Source organism: Myotis myotis, unplaced genomic scaffold, assembly GCF_014108235.1.
Source record: "Myotis myotis isolate mMyoMyo1 unplaced genomic scaffold, mMyoMyo1.p scaffold_m19_p_6, whole genome shotgun sequence".
NCBI classification, from domain to species: domain Eukaryota; kingdom Metazoa; phylum Chordata; class Mammalia; order Chiroptera; family Vespertilionidae; genus Myotis; species Myotis myotis.
The window spans coordinates 26,978,191-26,997,546 of record NW_023416368.1 but is presented as its reverse complement, the minus strand read 5'-3'; the positions used below and the strand labels follow the sequence as shown (position 1 = coordinate 26,997,546).

At 44.5% G+C, this 19,356-nt stretch overlaps 1 protein-coding gene across 4 annotated transcripts in view; it reads left to right on the top strand.

The window, feature by feature from the left end:
- Positions 1–325: 325 nt before the first annotated feature.
- ARHGAP26 (Rho GTPase activating protein 26) overlaps positions 326–19,356 on the top strand; it is a 421,272-nt gene continuing 402,241 nt past the window's right edge. For 3 of the 4 annotated variants that reach the window (XM_036312018.1, XM_036312017.1, XM_036312016.1), the window contains exon 1: positions 780–933. In XM_036312018.1, the coding sequence (XP_036167911.1) occupies positions 780–933 (154 nt within the window). Of the gene's footprint in view, positions 934–19,356 lie in introns of all 4 variants that reach the window. The other variant, XM_036312015.1, reaches the window with a different exon arrangement.

The window sequence follows — 19,356 nt, the reverse complement described above, 5'->3', positions numbered from 1 at the left end:
GCGGGCAGAGGGGAACTGCAGCTCTCATTCCCAGGTTATTGGTACTAGGCACCTCTAGGCTCCTCCGCTTCCCAGACGGAGATGGTGCAGATGCACCATCTCGGACTAGGACCCTGACCGCAGCTTGCGGGCAAGATTCTGGGTGGCGGGCCCCGTGCACTGAAGCGATTACCACCTAGGTTCGGGTCTGCAGCACAGCGCGGGCGGGAGGGGGCGGAGCTTGCGCTGCAGCCCTGGGCGGTAAAACGACCCGCCCTCTGCATCAGGCCCCGCCTCCAGACCCCGATGATTGGGTCAAAGCCGCGGAAGGGCCGGGCGTCCGCGGGAGGCCGGGGGGGTCGGGCTGAGGCGGGCGTGCTGATTGGTCCGGCTGGGATTAGGTCATCGCTAGCAGGTTCGAGCGGCCCGACGCAGCCGGGGCGGCTGAGGCTGCTGTGAGAGGGCACTCGAGGCTGCTGGAGAGCTACCCAGCCGAGGAGGCGGGGAGGCGGCGCCCGCACTCGCTCGCCAGCTCGCTCGCTTCCCGGCGCCGCTGCTGGTCCGTTGCTGCGCTTCCTGCTCGCCTGCCGCTCCGTAACGCGCCGTAGCAGCCGGGTCCGGGCTGGGTTCGGGAGTCGTGCTCGCGGGCGGACGTCGCGCGAAAGGCGAGCCGCGGCCACACCTGTGGAGCCGGCGGCCGTCGGGGGTGCCAGTCGGGGTCTCACCGCGTGCGTGCTCGGGGCTGCGGGCCGCGAGGGCTCCCGGGGAGGCGCGCCCCCCGGCTGGGCGCCTCTGGCACCATGGGGCTCCCGGCGCTGGAATTCAGCGACTGCTGCCTGGACAGCCCGCACTTCCGAGAGACGCTCAAGTCGCACGAAGCGGAGCTGGACAAGACCAACAAATTCATCAAGGAGCTCATCAAGGACGGGAAGTCCCTCATCAGTGCGCTCAAGAGTGAGTGTCCCCGAGCCCAGCGGGGACGCAGCCCGGGGCGGGAGGGGCCGTCGGGCTCGCTCAGCCCGGGGTGTCTGGGCACCCGGGCGCCCGGCTGGGTTTCTCTCCCTGGGGCGCTGAGGGACCGGCGTAGATGCTCGTGAGTGAGGCGGGAAGGAGACGTAAAATGGGCCAGCCCGCGGCTCTCCGGCGAGGAAAGAGAGGGGCGCCCGGCCCCGTGCGTTCTGGAAGGGTCGGGGGATGGCCGAGCGCTGGGGTGCCCCCGGCTCCGCGGTGCGTGTGCGCGGCACACAGGTGTCCCCGGAAGTGGGACGGCGGTGCCCGGGGCGCCGCAGCCTGTGGGAAACGCTCGCGCCCGCGGCTCCGGTTTCCTCGGGGAAGAGTTGCTCACCCCTGGGTGCCCAGCGTGGGAATGGAGCATCCCCTGCCCAGGGGGCGCTGCCTCCCCTCGGGAACAGGCGGCGTGGGACTGCTTCGCTCCCGGCACGCAGCTTCAGGCTGCTCGGGGCCGCCGGGTTGTCCGAAAGGCACGCGAGAAGGGGCTGGGTGCAATGGTTGCTTAGCCCGGGATTCTTTGGAGGATTGGCGGCCAGTAAACCCCGCATCGAGAATCAGAACCGAGTACGAAGGCAGGTCCTGATTCTCGTGCTTAACAGGAGGTGATAGGGGTGGGGCTCCAGAGCCCGAGTGTTCCTTTACTCCGAACCGTGGGCGAGTGTTTAAAAATAGAAGGAACACATCCTGACGCTCCCCCCTTCCGCTCCCTTGCTCTCCTTCTTACCTCTCCCGCTATCCTTGAAACGTCAAAGGTCTGAGAAGGAATGCCCTCGGTTCTCGATCAAAAAAGAGAAGTTTAAACTTACTCCTCAAGATTCTGAAACCTTTTGGAAAACCACTTTTGCTTGTTTCCTTGCGGTGGGGGGAAGAAATGAAATCTGCATTCTGTGTATGATTTTCCCTGGGCTTTTTTTTTTTTTTTTTTTTTTTTTTTTTTTTTGCAGAGCCAGAGAGTTGTTCCTTCCGGCCAAACAAGAGTGGCCTGGGGATGAGCATCTCAGATTGTGAGATCGTTTGGGTGCTTTTTCAGGCCGTCCCTTTAAAAATAGTCCAGCCCATCTTTTAGTTTTGAGAATCAGGAGTAATGTGAAGGCAGAGAGGGGAATTGACTTTGACTTCATTTTTCCTGTCTCTGTGATGGATTTCTTTGTAGGCAATGTCTTTCAGCTGAGAAAGGTTGCGTTGGCAGATGAAGGACCTAGCTGTGAGAATTTCCCCATCCTCACTAAAGGAAATTTGCGGAAGGCAGGTGCCTGAGATGTCATTTTGTGAGCCTTTTATTTCTAAAAATGAAGAGGGAGACAATGGAACCCCAGGGCAGCAGGTGCCAATCTTTTGGGGTGAAATAAACGTAGAACTGTGACGTGATGAGGCTCCTCAGAGGCCGGAGACTGTGACCTGAAGCACGTAAACAGATTCTTCCTTTGTCAATGATCAGGGCCATCCCGGGTTCAGGGAATACTTGACCCCTGGTTTGGAGTAAGTTAGGAGCCCATTTATAGATTGGGCCCCACCAATTTTGATTGAATCTCAGGCCTTTAATCAGGCCTCTGCTTTATCCAGTGAACATTTCAATGCTGTGCCTGCTGTGTGCTGGGTACTGCCCTGGGCATGGAGGATGGAGCAGTGAATACTCAGCCCCTGGGGCTACAGGGACTCAGTAGAATTATCTCATGTGCTGTTACTCTTTTTACAAATGAGAAAACAGGCTTGGGGGATTCACTAGTCCAGAGCCACACTAGCAGCCGGGCTTAGTTTGGAACCCCCACTTGGTCTGAGCTGGAGATGGAGTTCTTGCTGATGCAGAGCTCTTAGTCCTGCCCCATCCCACTTACCCAGAATGGCCCCTATGGACCAAGCCTTCTGGAATTAGGACTTTGATTTTGTATCTGGCCTTGAATTGGAAGAGGGTGCAAGCGTGTGGCTGGTAGTTTATTTGACTGCTATAATTGGTGTGTGTGTGTGTAAGAATTCTTTGGGTAGGAGGAAATAATGCAGTGATAGGGTTTAAGAGTTATTGAAGTTGTGCAATGGAATTGACCAGCCCTGCAACTTGGGGGAAAGTCTTACATGGAAGTAAGTGTTCTAATCTCTGAATATGTAGTTCTACTACTACTACTACTACTATGACAACGACTACTACTTGGACAGGTCATGTGACCTCTTACAGCGGTTCTCAACCTGTGGGTCATGAACAATGAAAATACGTCCTGAATATCAGATATTTACATTATGATTCATAACAGTAGCAAAATTAGTTATGAAGTAGCAACGAAAATAATTTTATGGTTGGGGGTCACCACAACATGAGCAACTGTATTAAAGGGTCACGGCATTGGGAAAGTTGAGAACCACTGTAAGAGGATGAAATCCCAGACTTGAGGTATTCCGTTATCATTAGGTACTTGCTACATTGTATATACTACTACTGTATTAGTATTTGTGTATTGTTTTCCTTTGGGTGATAATTATCCCTACTGTAAATGTAAAGGTAGTATTTTAAAAAATAAGTACATCATTTATAAGTAACAGTGGTTTGGATGATTTATAGTTTCTTCTGGCTCTAAAATTTTATGGCTTTATTTTATAATTGGTATTTATAGATCTTTAGATTTAAGTTTTATTTGTGTGTTTATATGGGGCAATAAAACTGGCCTTTAGGGATTGCCAAGGTTCAGCGAGATCATTGTTATTGCTGCTTCCACTTTATGCGTGAGGGAACTGAAGATCAGAGAGATCATATGGCTATATGAGAATAGCCATATTCACCCCCTAGAGTGGTTGTGATCTAAATGAAACTGTGTATAAAGAAAATACATTAGCTTGAGCCTGGTGCATAGCACTGCTCAATTAGTGATAGTTATCATCTTCCAGCATTCAGGGGTGTCAAAACTTGGAGCAAAAGCCACTGACGAGTAGAAGGTTGGTAAATTTGGTTTGGGTATAAAGAGTTAGGCCTCTGCTACCTTCATGCCAGTTGTTGGTAGCTTACACAGTGGTGTATGTATTAACTATTGGTGGGAAGAATCCTGGTAATGTTTGTGTAAAGTTGTGGCTATGCCAAACAAAACAAAACAAAAAAACCACAGTTGAAAAGAAAAAGAAAAAAAAAGTAAGTCTCCTAATATCTTTACTGTTCCTAATAACATTACGGCAGCTTGAATTTTCAATCTTCTTGCAGGAGTAACTACCTGCCTCGGTGGTTGTGCTGGCTGCCTCTCTCTGCCTTGTAGGGAAAGCTTGTGGAATATATTGGACTTCATGTCTGGCTATCTCATGGAGTCAATGGCAAAACAAATGTAGTTTCATAGAAATGAAAGTGAATCAGGTTGTTGCCTTTGAGAGGTGGTGAGGGTCTTCAGGAACTGTGTTTCTATCTTGGCATTTGGTTTATGAACCTATTGCTGGGGATATGCCCCTTTAAATTTGACTTCTGTTCTCTGAGACAGAATGAGGTATCCTTATTCTCATAGTCTAAGGTGAGTCAGAAATACACATTTTAAAATATCAACTTTATTGAGATATAATTCACCATACCGTACAGTTCACCCATTTAAAGCATCCAATTGAATGGTTTTTAGTACATTCATAGTGTTGCACAACCATCACCACAATCAATTGAATATTTTCATCACCCTCAAAAGAAACCCCATTCTTGCCAGGTTGGTGGCTCAGTGGTTGAGCATTGACCTATGAACCAGGAGGTCACTGTTTGATGCCCAGGTTGCACATGCCCAGGTTGCAGGCTCAGTCCCAAGTAGGAGGTGTGCAGGAGGCAGCCAATCAATGATTCTCTCTCATCATTGATTTTCTCTCTCTCGCTCCCTCTCCCTTCCTCTCTGAAATCAATAAAAAATATATTTTTAAAAAGAAACTCCATTCCCATTAGCAGTCATCCATTTTCCCCCAACTCCACTTCCCCAATCTCTAGTCAACCACTCATGTAATTTCTATCTATATAGATTGGCCTATTCTGGACATCAGAAGTGTAATTTAAATAGTTTTTTTCCAAGATGGTGGCGGGTGACCAGCTTTAGGCAGAGTTCTTGATTGGAATTCTGTAAGTTGCTCTCTCTTCCTCAGGGGGATTTAAGTAGAGACGAGGTCCCAAAGACTGAACCAGGGCCCAGGGAAACCCAGGTGTGCCTTTGTGTTTCCAACCCAGGAGAGGGGACTGGCTTAAAAAAAAAGTCCTTCCACTTTAATTCATTCTGCCCTCGATTGGATTGAATAAATTGCATCTAATCTGTAGTTCTCAACCCACTGACTGAGACTTAAGCTCTCCTCTTCCCTGCTTTTAAAACTAATTAATAGACTTTATTTTTAGAGCAGTTTCAGGTTTCTAGAACAATTGAGTGGAAAGTATAGAGAGTTCCCATATAGTCTCTCACACCTATTCCTTCCTATTATTAACATCTTCAAGTAGTGAGGTACATTTGTTACAGTGGTGATACAATGTTATTAACTAAAGTCCATAGGTTACATTAGGGTTCACTCTTTGTGTTGTGCATTCTGTGGGTTGGGACAAATGTATAATAACAGGTATTGGCCATTATAGTATCATACAGAATAGTTTCATTGCCCTAAAATCCCTAGTGCTTCACTCCTACGCCCCATCCTTGACAACTACTTAACTTTTGGTTTCCCCAGTTTTGCCTTTTCCAGAATGTCATATAGTTGGAATCATACAGTATGTAGCCTTTTCACATTAGCTTTTTTCACTTAGCGATATGCATTTAAGGTTCCTCCATTTGTTTTGTGACGTGATAGCTCATTTCCTTTTATCACTGACCAATTTGCCATTGTCCGTATGTACCACAGGAATGTGTCCATTCATCTATAGAAGGACATTTTGGTTAGTTTTGGCAATTATGACTAAAGCAGTTTCACGTGCGGACATGAGTTTTCAACTCATTTGGGTAAATGCCAAGGAGCGCAATTGCTGGATCATATGGCATGGTAAGAGCATATCTAGTTTTGTAAGAAACTGCCAAACTATCTTCCAAAGTAGCTGCACCATTTTACATTCTCACCAACAATGAATGAGAGTTCCTGTTGCTGCACATCCTCAGCCACATTTGGTGTTCTCTGTATTTTAGACTCAGGGTGTAACGAACAATCCTATCTTTTTCCAGAACTTTTTCATCATTCCAAACTGAAACTCTATACCCACTAAACAATAACGCCCCATTATTTCCTCCCCTAGTACCTGGCAAACCTCTACCCTACTTTCTCTCTCCATGAATTTGAGTACTCCAGCTACCTCATATTAGTGGAATAATCCAGTATTTGTCCTTTTGTGTCTGGTTTACCTGGTATTTCACTTAGCCTAATGTTTTCAAGGTACATACATGTTTTAGCATGTATCAGAATTTCATTCCTTTTTATGGTTGAATATCTTATTTGTTGAGTTTTAATTACCAACAACTATCATTAAGAAAGACTATTCTTCCCTGGCTGGTGTGTCTCAGTTGGTTAGAGTGTTGTCCCATGCACCAAAGGGTCGTGAGTTCGAATTCTGGTCAGGGCAGTACCCAGGTTGCAGGTTCCATCCCCAGTGGGTGTGGGTACGGGAGGCAACTGATCGATGTTTTTCTCTCACATTGATGTTTCTCTCTCTCTCCCTCTCTCTGCCTCTCACCCGCTTTCCCTCCCTCTCTCTTTCTCTAGAATCAATGAAAAACATATCCTCGGGTGAAAATTAAGAAAAGAAAAAAAAAAATAAAGACTATTCTTTCTCTTTTAAATTTATAAAAAGGTATTTTTCCCCCTCTCCTCTTTTATACCCCTTCAGAACGATCACTAACACTCTGAATTAACCTACTGATTTATCATGGGTATGTATCTCAAGAACATTAAATTTATGGTTATTCTTTTCAAAGTAGTCATTTGTTTTAGGTCTTCATATTTTTAGGGAGTTTTTCCCCCCAGTGCTTTATTGAATTATTTCACCAGTTTTAATTGTACAATTTAGAGTTCTGCAACCAACACCCCAATCCAATTTTAGAACATTTGCGTCACCCCACAAAAAGGCTCTCACCTGGAGGTTCTGGGGGAGAATCTTCCATCCACCTCACTTCAGTTGTCCACAGGATTCATTTCCCGGTGGCTGTCTGAGGTCCCCATTCTCTTGCTGACTATCAGCAGGGGCCTCTCTCTGTTCTTAAGAGATAGCCACACTCCTTCTCTTGTGGCTCCTCCATCTTCAAAGCCAGCAAGAGCCCTCTTAGTTCTCAGAATGCCCACTGAAACTCTGATTTCCTCTTTTGCCACGGGCCAGGGAAAACTCCCAGATTTTAAAGGGTTCCTGTGATTAGATTAGGCCCACCTGGATAATCGCCTTTTTGATGAACTGAAAGTCAATTGATGAATTCCTTGTGCTGTATAATGTAACAGAACCACAGGACTGATAGCTCATCATAGTCACAGGCTCCCCCACAGCACGTTCTGGCAGTACTGTCACTTTTTTATTCCTTGGGCAGGGCAAACTCTTACCCCAAGACATTTGCATTTGCACTTGCTCTTCCCTCCACTGGGAAGATTTAGCTCTAGACCTTCTTTTGCACAGTTGGCTGCTTCTAGTCATTTCAGCCTCCATCAGAGGTGTCCTCAGGTGGGCTGAATCCCTGCCCACCCAGCTGGTCAATGTCAACCATATGTTCTATTGGTATTTTCTTCATGTATATATCAATAGTTCAGGTTATTTTGCTGACTTATATGTTGGCTTATTTTTGTCTGGCTCTCCTAGCTTGATGTAAACCCTATGAGAGTCTTTTTCTGAGTTTCTTGTCTCCCACTGGCCTGTCAGAGCCCCTAGCACTTGGTTGGTACTCAATAAATAATGTTTGAATAAATAAGTGAATGAGTAGGACAGTGGATTAAGTCTAACGTCAGGGGATCCTGAGAGGGAATACTTCAAAGAGTTAGACAGCCTAAATATCCCTGTAGGTTTGTCTTTTCTGAAAATTTAAGTTAAATTGAATTGTATGTGGTCTATTGCATCTTCATTTAGCATAGCATAATGTTTTTAGATTCATCCATGATGTAGCATGCATCAGTGGTTTGTTTCTTTTTATTACTGAAGAGTATTCTATTTTGTAAATCCTGTTTTGTTTACCCATTCACCAACTAATGAACATTTGGGTTCTTTCTAGTTTTTGGCTCTTATGAATGTTACATTGAAAATTTGTATATGTCTTTTGTAGACATATGTTTTCATTTCGCATTTCACTTCTTACTAGGAGTATAATTGCTAGGTTTATAGTTAATGTATGTTTAATTTAAAAAACAACAACAAAAACCTGCCAAACTGTTTTCCATAGCAGAAGCATCATTTTAAATCCCCACCAGCAAGGTACTAGGGTTGTGATTTCTCCAGGTCATCTCCAACACTTGTTTTAGACTGTCTTTTTGATTGTGGCAATCCTAGTGGTTGTGAAGTAGTATCTCAGTGTGGTTTTAATTTGTGTTTTCCTGATGACAAATGATCTTGAGCATCTTTTCATGTGCTTCTTGGCCATTGGTGCATGTCTTCAGATATTTTTGTTGGGCAGTATTTTATATCTTGGATCTCCTCCCCCTTTTACTTTGTTTCATAAAACTTTTGATGGTTAAGTGAACAGCCTTCAGTGTATTCTTCATTAGCCTTCATTTGGGGACTTTTTAATTCCATTTACTTCAAACCTCAGATGCATTTAACTGGTCAGTTTCAGGATCCCAGGGCTTAGGAAGGTGGTTCTTAGGAAGCTGACATTCAAGTGTTTGCTCTGGGCAGGCCAGCCAGCATCTCTCTGGGCAGAGGTGGCAGGCTGGCTGTCCAAATTCCAATCAGTGTAAGCTAATGATCACAAGCACCATGACTTGACAAAGTGAGAATGGGTCAGGGAGGAACCTATCACCACTGAGCAATTGGGGAAAGCAGCCCATGAAGGTGACTTTGTTACCCTGTCAAGGCCACTGCATTTCGAAAAGTTAACCTAGGGAGGGGTGCCTAGGGAGAGCTAACAGTCAAAGTGGTTTTCTAGATTTACATTTCTGACTGACCCTAGTTTTAACTTTTAACTATAATCCAGTATTTTTCCAATTATGTATTTCTTGCCATCAAAGGAAGGCTTTCACTAACACACATGGGGGCCTGCTCTGCTCTACCATGTCCTCTAAGCTCTAGACTACACAGTAAGGGTTTTTAGGATGGCAGTAGTAGGTGCAGAAGTCACGAGGAGGGACAGTGCATGGAGTGCTTGAGGACTGGCAGGGAGACCAGTGTGGTTGGAGCAGAGTAATGGCAAATGAACAGGCAGGGAGTCCCAGAGTCAGGTTATGGGGGTCTTGCGACCCAGAAAGGACTCTGGGTTTCATTCTAAGTGTGATGGGCAGCCATGGCCATGGGAGGTTGTGACATGTCCTACTTGTGTGTTTAAGAGATCTTGGGACCGCTGTGTGGAGAATAGGTATAGTGGGGCAGGAATGGAGGCAAGGAGACCAGTTAGGAGGCTGTTCTAATAGGTCAGGTAAGAGGCAATGGTACCTGGGGCTAGAGTGGCAGCATCAGAGATGGTGGTCAGATTCTGGGTATTTTTGGAAGTAGAGTCCATAGGATTTGCTGTTTGATTAGATTTGGGTTATGAGAAAAAAGAGAGAAGTCAAGAATGATTTAAATGTTTTTGGCTGGAGCAATTATATGAATGATGGTGCTATTTTATGAAATAAGACTTGGGAGTAGTATTAGGTTTGAGGGGAAAATGAACAGTTTGAATGAATGACCTAATGTTACCGTGCAAAGACCAAAAGATTACATGGTTTATGAATACATTTTTATAAAAGCATCAGAGAATATGGAAATGAACAGAGTAAAGCCCCCTTCCTAGTTAACCACTGTCACCAGCTCAGTATGCTTTTTTCTTGTCTTTTTTTCTGTGCATATTTGTTTTTTTATAAATGGGATTATACTCTATGAGTTATTCTCTGTTTTGTTTTTCTAATTAATACTATGTTTTAGTAATCTTCCCTGTCAGTACATGTACATAAGTGCATTCTTTTTAGTGACTGCAGAAAGTTCTGTCATGTGCAAATATAGCTTATGTACCTAGCCTCCTATTGCAGGATGTTTGGATTGTCACAGTTTTTCACTATAGAGGAAGTGCTGCAGGGATTACTTGCACACCCACCTTTGTGTGCGAGTCCCAGTATTCCCACACTAGTTTGCTAGATTTCCAGAATCCTTGAAGATTCCTCCAAGTGGACTTGTTGCCAAACTCCAATTTTTAGAAGCTTTTTGACATCTATTGTTTAGGTCCTTTGCATCACATTGGCCAGTTGATACTTGTCTAGTGTTCTTTTGAATGTGTGAGGTTATTTCTAAAGCTTAATTAACTTTTTGCTTAAAGTGGAAGCATTCTTTTTTTTAAAATATATTTTATTGATTTTTTACAGAGGAGGAGAGAGGGATAGAGAGTTAGAAACATCGATGAGAGAGAAACATTGATCAGCTGCCTCCTGCACACTCCCTACTGAGGATGTGCTCACAACCAAAGTACATGCCCTTGACTGGAATTGAACCTGGGACCCTTCAGTCCCCAGGCCCAAGCTCTATCCACTGAGCCAAACCGGTTAGGGCTGGAAGTGTTCTTAACAGATCAGGCCTTTCTGTTAGGCACTGACATGGATTCTAAACGAGGGGATAGAAAAAAAATGTGTAGGTGTGTGTGCCTGTCTGTGTGGGCGTGTGTGTGGTGTGTGTGTGTGTGTGTGTGTGTGTGTGAGAGAGAGAGAGAGAGAGAGAGAGAGAGAGAGAGAGAGAGAGAGATATTGAGATTACAATTAATTGGCTGTGTCCTTGGGCCTGTCTGGTATCTTTTCTGAGCTGCAGGTGCTTACAGATAAAATGGGTGATGGGATGGGGCTTTGCCCATATCTAATGGGATATTTCAACATTAAATTTCAGGGACTGAGAAGGAAATCACATTTGTTAGGGTGAGAAAACAGCATTAGTGGCCAGAGGAATGTTTACAAATTAGAGTCACTGGGGTTTACACATTTTTGTAGAAACCTAGTATGGAGAAAGAGAGGAAATAGTAAGGAAAACAGCTCCTCAGTGTGTGCCAGAAGCTGTCATGGCATGTTTACATCTGGCTCATTTCACCTTGGTTGGAAGGCACAGAATGCTGCAGAGGGTGAGCTTGGAGGCTGGGCAGTGGCCTACTATATTTAGAAAGAGGAGATTCCTGGGGTTAGAGTGGTCTGGGTGCATGCCTGTGTTTTCTTTGCCAGAAGAACAAAGGTTTGAGGGGCTTGGGAATTCTGGACCAAACCTTGTTAACTGGCTGGCTCTCTGGGCCACGCCAGTAGCTACACTTTGACTCCTGCTGCTGCATCAAAGGAAAAGCCAAAATCAACCCCATTTCACATGGTTTGTAAAGACACCACAGGTAGATTTTATAGCTCATCTGATCTTGCTATCAGATGTGCTTTCAAGGCCACTTTGAACACTGAAAATATGAACTGGCTCCTCCTGTTCTTAGGTAGACTTCAGATAGATTTCCAGGCAGATCGAGTGGAACCTTGGCAGTTTCTGTGCCACTGAGACGTCAAGCAGATACAACCAAAACCTTAACAGATTCCTGACTGCGAATTTCATTATTGCACTTGTGGGCCAGCAGGTCGAAAATAATTATCAGTTGAGCAAATAAAATTAAAAAAAACATTTTTACTTAAATTCATACCTATGTTTCTTTTTAAAAAGTGTAAGTAGGTAATATTCAAAAAGGACAAAAAGGAATTTATCCTTTTAATTCCTACTGTCTCCTGATCCCTAGTTCTACTGGGAGGCAACATTTTACGGGTTCTTGTATATATTTCATACATAATTTATGCATATGCCAGCAAATATATTTATGTATTTTTTTAGTAGCACGCCATATGCAGTGTTTTGCATATATTTGCAGTGTGACACTATTTTATTATGCTTTAGATAATATTCTACATTGGTGCATGTAGAGCTAACTTAGTTTTAGCATTTCATTGGCATTGTAGTCCACTGTATGGATATAACGTAGTTTATTTAACGAGCACCCCTAATAATAAACATTTAGATGATTTCCAGTCTTTTACCATGACAAGCAATGCTGCTGTGAGCATCCTGGTGTTACCTGTCATGGGCACATACGTGAGTAGATCTGTAAGACGACTTCCTAGAAATAGAACTACTGGGTCCAAGAGTATGCACTTTTTTCATTTCGATAAAAGTCTCATAGGAGTGTTTCTGAAAAGTTCCGCGTGAGCTGAATTTTATAAATTGTGATTTTAAAGTAGGAAGGAAGCTCATTATTTAGTTTATGACAGAGTGGCCTCTGTAGTAAAACAATGCTTAGAGTTTTCTCCATTTCCTACTCCCCAGTCTCTGTATGTATTGTTGATTCTGGAATTAAAAGCCACAACAAAATCATTCCCTAAAATGAGACACAGTGTACCAGGAGTCACTTGAACTTACAGCCCCAGGGAACCTGTTTGTGTTCCTAGTGAGGGTGCCGTTGAGTTTTATCTTTGTGCAGCATGTGCATTATTCAGGAAGTGTGGCAATTGAAGGCGGGCAGTCTTCTACCTTTGGTGACTGGAGGTCATGACTTTGGGCCAGTAGGCACACCTTGTCTACCAGTGAAGCTTCTGGGGAGTGGAGAGGGAACAGAGAGTTTTGTCTGACGTCTCTCTTCTGTCAGCCTCTTCTGCAGAGTTTAGCACTTCCCCCAGTGGAGGACAGGATTACTAGTATGTCACCTGTCCTCTGTGGTCTCTAGCCCAGTGCCTGTGACAGCTCACATTGGCGTGGAAGGCTCCTGGTGGTGGGTTTCTGGGACCGGACAGGCACAGTTCCTGTCTTCTAGGAGCTCAGTGCCTTGACAGGCAGGGGAGGCATAGACAGTCCGCAAGTAAGTACAGCAGGATGATTGCTAGCAGTCTGAAAGGGTCTGTGGAAGAGGGAGCAGAGAACTTTGGGAAAGGCAGGTGAAGGCTTATCAAGTCCAATGAGGCAGTGTTCCAAATCGCAGGCATTTGAAACCACCTCTGTTATTTTTGTCCACTTTACTACTGTTTATTTCCTTTGAAAAACTGTACTTGTTAAAAAGGGAACTTTATGACATTCTGAAATCATAGGTTTGATGTGGTTAGCAATATTTTTTTTTTTCTAAAATGTCCTGAAATAACCATTATTGAAAATATGTTTCTCCAGGTGGTTCTAAGGTGTAGTGGTTCTCAGCCATAGCTGCCCATTGAAATCACCTAAGGAGCCTGGGACTCATCTCTGGAGATTCTGATGTAATTTGTTTTGATTGCAACTTTGTCATTGTATTATGTAAAATAATCCCATATCTTATCAGTGATTTGAGCTTTATTCAGCGTAACACTGTGCCAAGGCAGAAGCATGCAAGAGAATGAACCATCTGGCCATCATGCTGGGGAGGGGAGGGAAGGGAAGGTGGGCTGTGCTTCTCAGCTGAGGGTACAGGTGTTGGAGTAGGTGGCAGTGTGCCAAGGGTATACAAAGCCAGTGGCAGTAAGTATACTTTGTTTTAAAATCTGTCTTAATGGAATTATTGTTTGGATATTCAGTCAAACGCTGATAAGTTATAGAGGAGAATGCAGGCTTCCATGGCGTTTTTGAGATGTGCTGGCTGAAGAGAACATGTAGTCTATAGTGGACAGAGGAGGTAGGAGTCTCAGGGTGATGGATGAACTGTGTACCACAGGAGAATAACCGTGTGGATGACGGGGATATGGAGGTAAGTCAGCTTGTCCTTGCTGAATTGTTCCTAGGAGACATGCAGGGGGAGACACCTGCAAGGTGGTGGGAACACAGGTCTGCCGCTCTGGAGAAGATGGGGTACCGGTGTAGGTTTGGGTCTCACCAGGTGCTATTCGAGGCCCAGGCAGTGGTTCCCGGGCACAGCTGCCCATTCAAATCACCTAAGGAGCCTGAGACTCATCCCTGGAGATTCTGATGTAATTTGTCTTGGTTGCAACTTGGGCATGGGGAATTTTAAAAGCTCCCCAGGTGATTCTAATGTGTAGCAAAAGTGAAGAACCACTGGCACGGAGTGAGAGAAGAATGGAGGCCAGAATCCTGGGGAATATTGACATTCAGCAGAACAGGTGGGTAGAAGAGAATTGGAGAGACTTTTGCTCTGTGACCAGGTGTTTCATCCTGGCCAGTTAGGTGAGGGCATGTCCAGAGGCCTTTGGATTTGACCTTTGGAAGTGAAACTGGAGAAAGCAGTATAAGTACAAAGGTGATAAATATCCACCTTACAATATTATTGTGAAGAATTCATGAGATAACTGTAGGTGTTGTGCTTAGCAGGGTAAACAGATGCAGAGTAAGTGCCCTATAATTGGAACATGCCATTATTGTCATTTCTAGATTATCCGTGTTGTAAGGTAGTGGATCTTAGATGTGAATGCGTGTAAGAATTCCCCTAACTGTAGCTTCCCGGGCTCTCACAGGAAATTCTCATGGATGAGCTCTGGGATGAGGTATGGAAATCTGCATTCCTTACAGGTGATTTGCCTGGAGGGGGTCCTTGGACCACACATGAAGTCTGTACAGGCCCATAGAGATCCTATATAAACCTGGTCTGAAATTCTTTGTCTCCCCCCAACATGCATAACTGTGCTGACTAGCCTCATGTTAGGACATCTCAGGTATTTAGAAGGAGCTCTGTGGCAGGTCTAGGAACCATGGGGGAGGGCGGATGGTTCAAAAGAGTACAGATTCTACCCACGTCAGGACATCTTGGCCTGTGGCTCCACACGTGCAATCCAGTTGTTCCGTGAGTTTGGCCTGTGAGCGGGGACCCTTCTGCAGCATTGGGGGGTGGCGCAGCTCCTGAAGGGACACTTTACCAGTATGCTCATGGGCTATCACAGGACAAATGTTTTCCCAAAGTAAATGTTTGGTGCCCTTGTCAAATTTAAAGTCATTTGGGTTCAAAGCCTGTAATTTTGTTGGACATTTGAAAACCCCCCACAACATTCAGGGAGCATAATGAGCTGGCCGAACTGTTGCACAGCGAGAAGAGGGTATGCGGTGTTTGGGCGAGAGTAGGAGAGAGACTGGCTGATGGCGCCAGAGGGTGAGGTGCCCCAAACCCAGAGAGAGCTGATCTGCTCTGGCCTGGAAAGTGCCCTCAGGCAACTCATTTCTGCTAGAGCTCCTCCTTATCTCTGTTCTGATCTTATCTGGTTCTCAGCCATCTGAGGAGGACTGCCTGAGAGGGCAGACCACAGCTGGTAGGATCCCAGGGTGTGGGATCCCCAGGTGTGGCTGCCAGGAGACCAGTGTTGCTTTCCCCCTGTTGTTTGCTTCTCTTCCAAGTTCAGGGGTTTCTGGTGTTTGTATCTGACTAGTGCATTGCGATGTTTGACACAAAGCCTACCCTGGGCCGCTTAGCCAGCAGATCATCAGCCCCACGACTCCCACCGGGGCAGTATGGAGGCCAGGCAGGCCCTGGGGATGGTGCCTTTGCATCTGTAGCTCGCCCAGCTCTGGCCGTGCCTCGCTGTCTCTGGTCTGCTGGCCAGGCCTGGGAGACTTCAGACAGCTTTGCTTGCTGCCGTCTCCTGGCCCTCTGACCTATGCCTCCCTGAGCTCAGTGTGCAAGGTCAGCAAGCTACTATGTGCCAGCTTCGTTTAGAGCAGCAAGATGGTTCTCTTTCTGGAAAGAAATCCTGTTTCCTCTTTCCATAGCCAGCAGGTTTGTAATCAGTTCCCCAGCAGGGAAGCTCTGCTCCATTGCATAGAAAATTGGAGTGGAACTGAGAGCTTTTGGCCTCAGTGTCTTTTGGGATATGACTTTGGCTTGCTTCTCATCTTCCCCACCTCTTCTGGCCAGCATAACTCCACACCATACTGCAGTGAAAAGGCAACACAACAGGGCTTGGGGGTTTGTGCTGGGAGCAGCACAGAGTGAAGCATGAAGATGGTCACCGGCTGAAGATAACTTAAAATTTACTTGTTCTTACAAGTCTGGGTTCTGAAGGCTCTAGTCTTATCTTCCCTCTCCCCTCCAATCTGGAGAACTGAGTCTTTTAAAGAAAGAAGATTGAACTTTTTTTTTTTTTTTTATGGCAATCTTCAGTGAGAAACTTGTGAAATGTTATGCAGGAAAAGGATGACTCACGTCTCTTAATTTAACACCTCTAACACGTATATTACCGAGCTCCCCAAATGTGTCAGTAGTGGGTTAGGCAATGGTTGGTGGAGACCTTGGAGGTCCTTCTTTAGCATTCTTCTAAAATAGCTTAATGAGATATAATTCACATACCACACAATTTACTCATTTGTAATGTATAATTCATGACCTTTTGTATATTCACATAATTTTTCTTCCATCTCCTCAATTAATTTTAAACATTTTTATCATTCTCCAAGGAGACTCTGATGCCTTAGCCATCATCCTCCATCCTTCCCATCCCCCCAGGCCTAAGCAGCCACTTCCTCAGGATTTTTAACCCATGGCCCAACGTGTGGTGCTCTCCAGTTTGCTTTGTTCCTTAATCTTGCTAAACTACATATCCTTTTCCTTTGCTGTTTTCAAACAGTTTGCAGCTCCCCAGATTCCAGTGCCTGGATGTGTGGATCTGGCACTCAATTTTTCTTTGTTCTGTTCACCTTTTGACAGATTTGCTAGTGCAAAAGGACTCTATCACACACATTCCTGAGAGCATGTATGTCTCGGTTTAGGACTTCTTTACTCTTCTCTCTTTCTGGGTTCTGATCTGGCTCAGGAGAGAGTAATTTCCTGGTGACAGTGGGAAGGAAGAACTCGACTTCCAGTAGGTAGACACATTATTTGGAGCAAAAGAGAGGAACTTTTGCTTCTCCAGAGGAAGAAAAATTATAGTAATATTCTGATTTGGGTAGGTGCATTTTGAGGGTTTCATCTTTAGCCATTTTTGGAATTATTGATAAAGAAGTACGTTTCTTATGGCTGAAATGGCAATGGTTTGGGAGTGCCTAAGATCTTAACATGAAAGTCTTTTCTTACTGAAGGCCTTGTGCTGTTCTGTGAAATTCCAGCCCAGTGTAGATAACATGCTCTCTACCATTTATGTTTTTTCTTCCTCTCATTTTCTTTCCTCCTTTCTCTTTCCCCTCTCATTCCTTCACTGTGTCTGCCCTTCCCCCACCACCGTCTTGCCTTGCCAAAAGGCCAAAGAAGCGACTGATCTCTGACCTCTTGATTATATGGGAAAAACAAAGCCTTTTAGTAATGGGAATGACCTGAAACTGATTTCCAGAGTTTTAGGATGATAGCTAAAAAGACTCCCAGATTTGAGGGGACCGTAAAACTGCAGAAGTCTGGGCTCTGAGTGGTCCCATCTTGTAAAACTCGCTGTCTTGGGCCCTCTTTCCTGTTACACATCCTGTGCTATGTTTTAGAGGTGAAAGGACATGCTCAGAACCAGGGTGGGTACAGAATGTCCCACTCCCTGGTTAGTGGCTTTGCTGGGGAACTCCAGGTGCTTGTTTTCTGCTTCTCCAATGGGACCTCTTGCAAGCCTCAAGTTTCCCATTATTATTATTGGGGTAGAGGGTGCTATTAAAATTGTCTTTGACAAAGTAGGTCAGTGATTTATATTTCAAAAGGATAAATTTGGGGACATGAATGAGAGCATGTTATCTGGGTTATTTGAACAGTTCTAGATGTATTTATAATGCCATTTAGGGACCTAGAAACCTATTTGGGATAGGCCAGGGAACTGAGTATGAAATCTGAGTCTTTGCAGGTATTGCCTCTATACTCTGCAGAAAAGATATATTTTGGACATATTTCAGTGAGACTGGGATAAGATGGCTTACATTTCCCTCCCTCAAGCTGCCAATCCTGTGGTTCATAAAGCCATTTACAGTAAAATAGCAGGATGTTCTTCTTCCTTCTTCTGAGGCATATATTACCCAGCGTTTCTTGTCACATAGGCTGGTCATTAAAAAAAAAATCCCCCCAAAACTTGTATTTTTTGATTATATAGGTAATACATGTTCATTAGAGAAAATTTAGAAATTATAGATGAGTAAAAGAAGAACATGCAAAATAATATTCCAGGTTTGCTGTGCCAAGACTTTTTTGAACTATGATGACCTACTTTTGGACAGGTAGGTTGTTTCTCCCTCTCTCTTTTCACGATCATCAAGCAATCCAAAATGATAGTCCTTATAGACATGTCATTGTTTTCTCTGTCAACTAAATTTACGTCGGCTGCTCTTACATTTCTTTCCATAACTTTAAGATTCAGCTCCTACTTCTCTGCTTCTTCCCTTCTTTTTCTTGCTGGTTGAACAGAACCTTAGGAACAAAGAGTAGATGTCTTTTCAGAATGCCACAGAATGAGGAGTCCCATTGTTAAATTTATTTGAACCAAAATAGTACCAGAATACCTACTGCCATTTAACCATTTTTGTGTCAGACTTTTGTTGTGTTTTACAAACTTTATTTCATTGAATCTTCACAATAATCTTAGGCAATATATACTAGTCTCCCCATTTATAGATTAGGAAACTGAGGCATATGAAGTGAAAGTAACTCATACAACTCAAAAGAGTTGCAGTCAGGATTCGAACCTTGGTCCCATGCCACTCCTTTTGCTCAAAACCAGTGCCGTGCTACTGACTATATAATCTTTATACAATGGGAATAATAGTGTTCACTTGAGGGCATTGTAAGGCTTACATGACTTAGTGTGTGTAAAGCTGCTGGCACAAAATTACAGCATATAGTACTACTCTAATGACTAATTATTTTCATCTTTTGGAAGATAGGAATACTATAAAGATTGTTTTTGTGCTGTCTCTACATCTGAATGTCTGACTTTCTCGTTGGAGATGAATCCTTGTATTAGGAGTTGTCTCTAGAAATTAGACTTCATTAGTCTGGTCAAAAAATATTTAGTGGACTCCATTTATGTTCTAGGCATTGTTCTAAGTATTGGGTGCATAGCTCCAAACAAGACAAAGTTCTGACTCATATGGAGCTTATATTTTAGTGGGCAAAGAAAACAAGTGAACAGGACACTGTCAGATAGTGAGAAATACCGCAACGGAAATAAAATAAGATCAAGAGTGATGGGTGGGGGGGGGGGTAACTTGAGATTATGTGTTCAGAGGATGCTACTCTGAGGAACGGAATGACCTTGTATTCTGGGCCTACCCTTGGTGACCTACACTTGTTGAAAATTGTATGCTCTCACTTGATGGATAGCTTGTGTTGGATCATATTTTCTTCCCTTTGTATTTCCTCTTCTGTTTTCATAGGCAGAACCATTTTTACTCATTGGGATAATGACTAGCCAGAATCACAGTGATCTTGGTAAGAT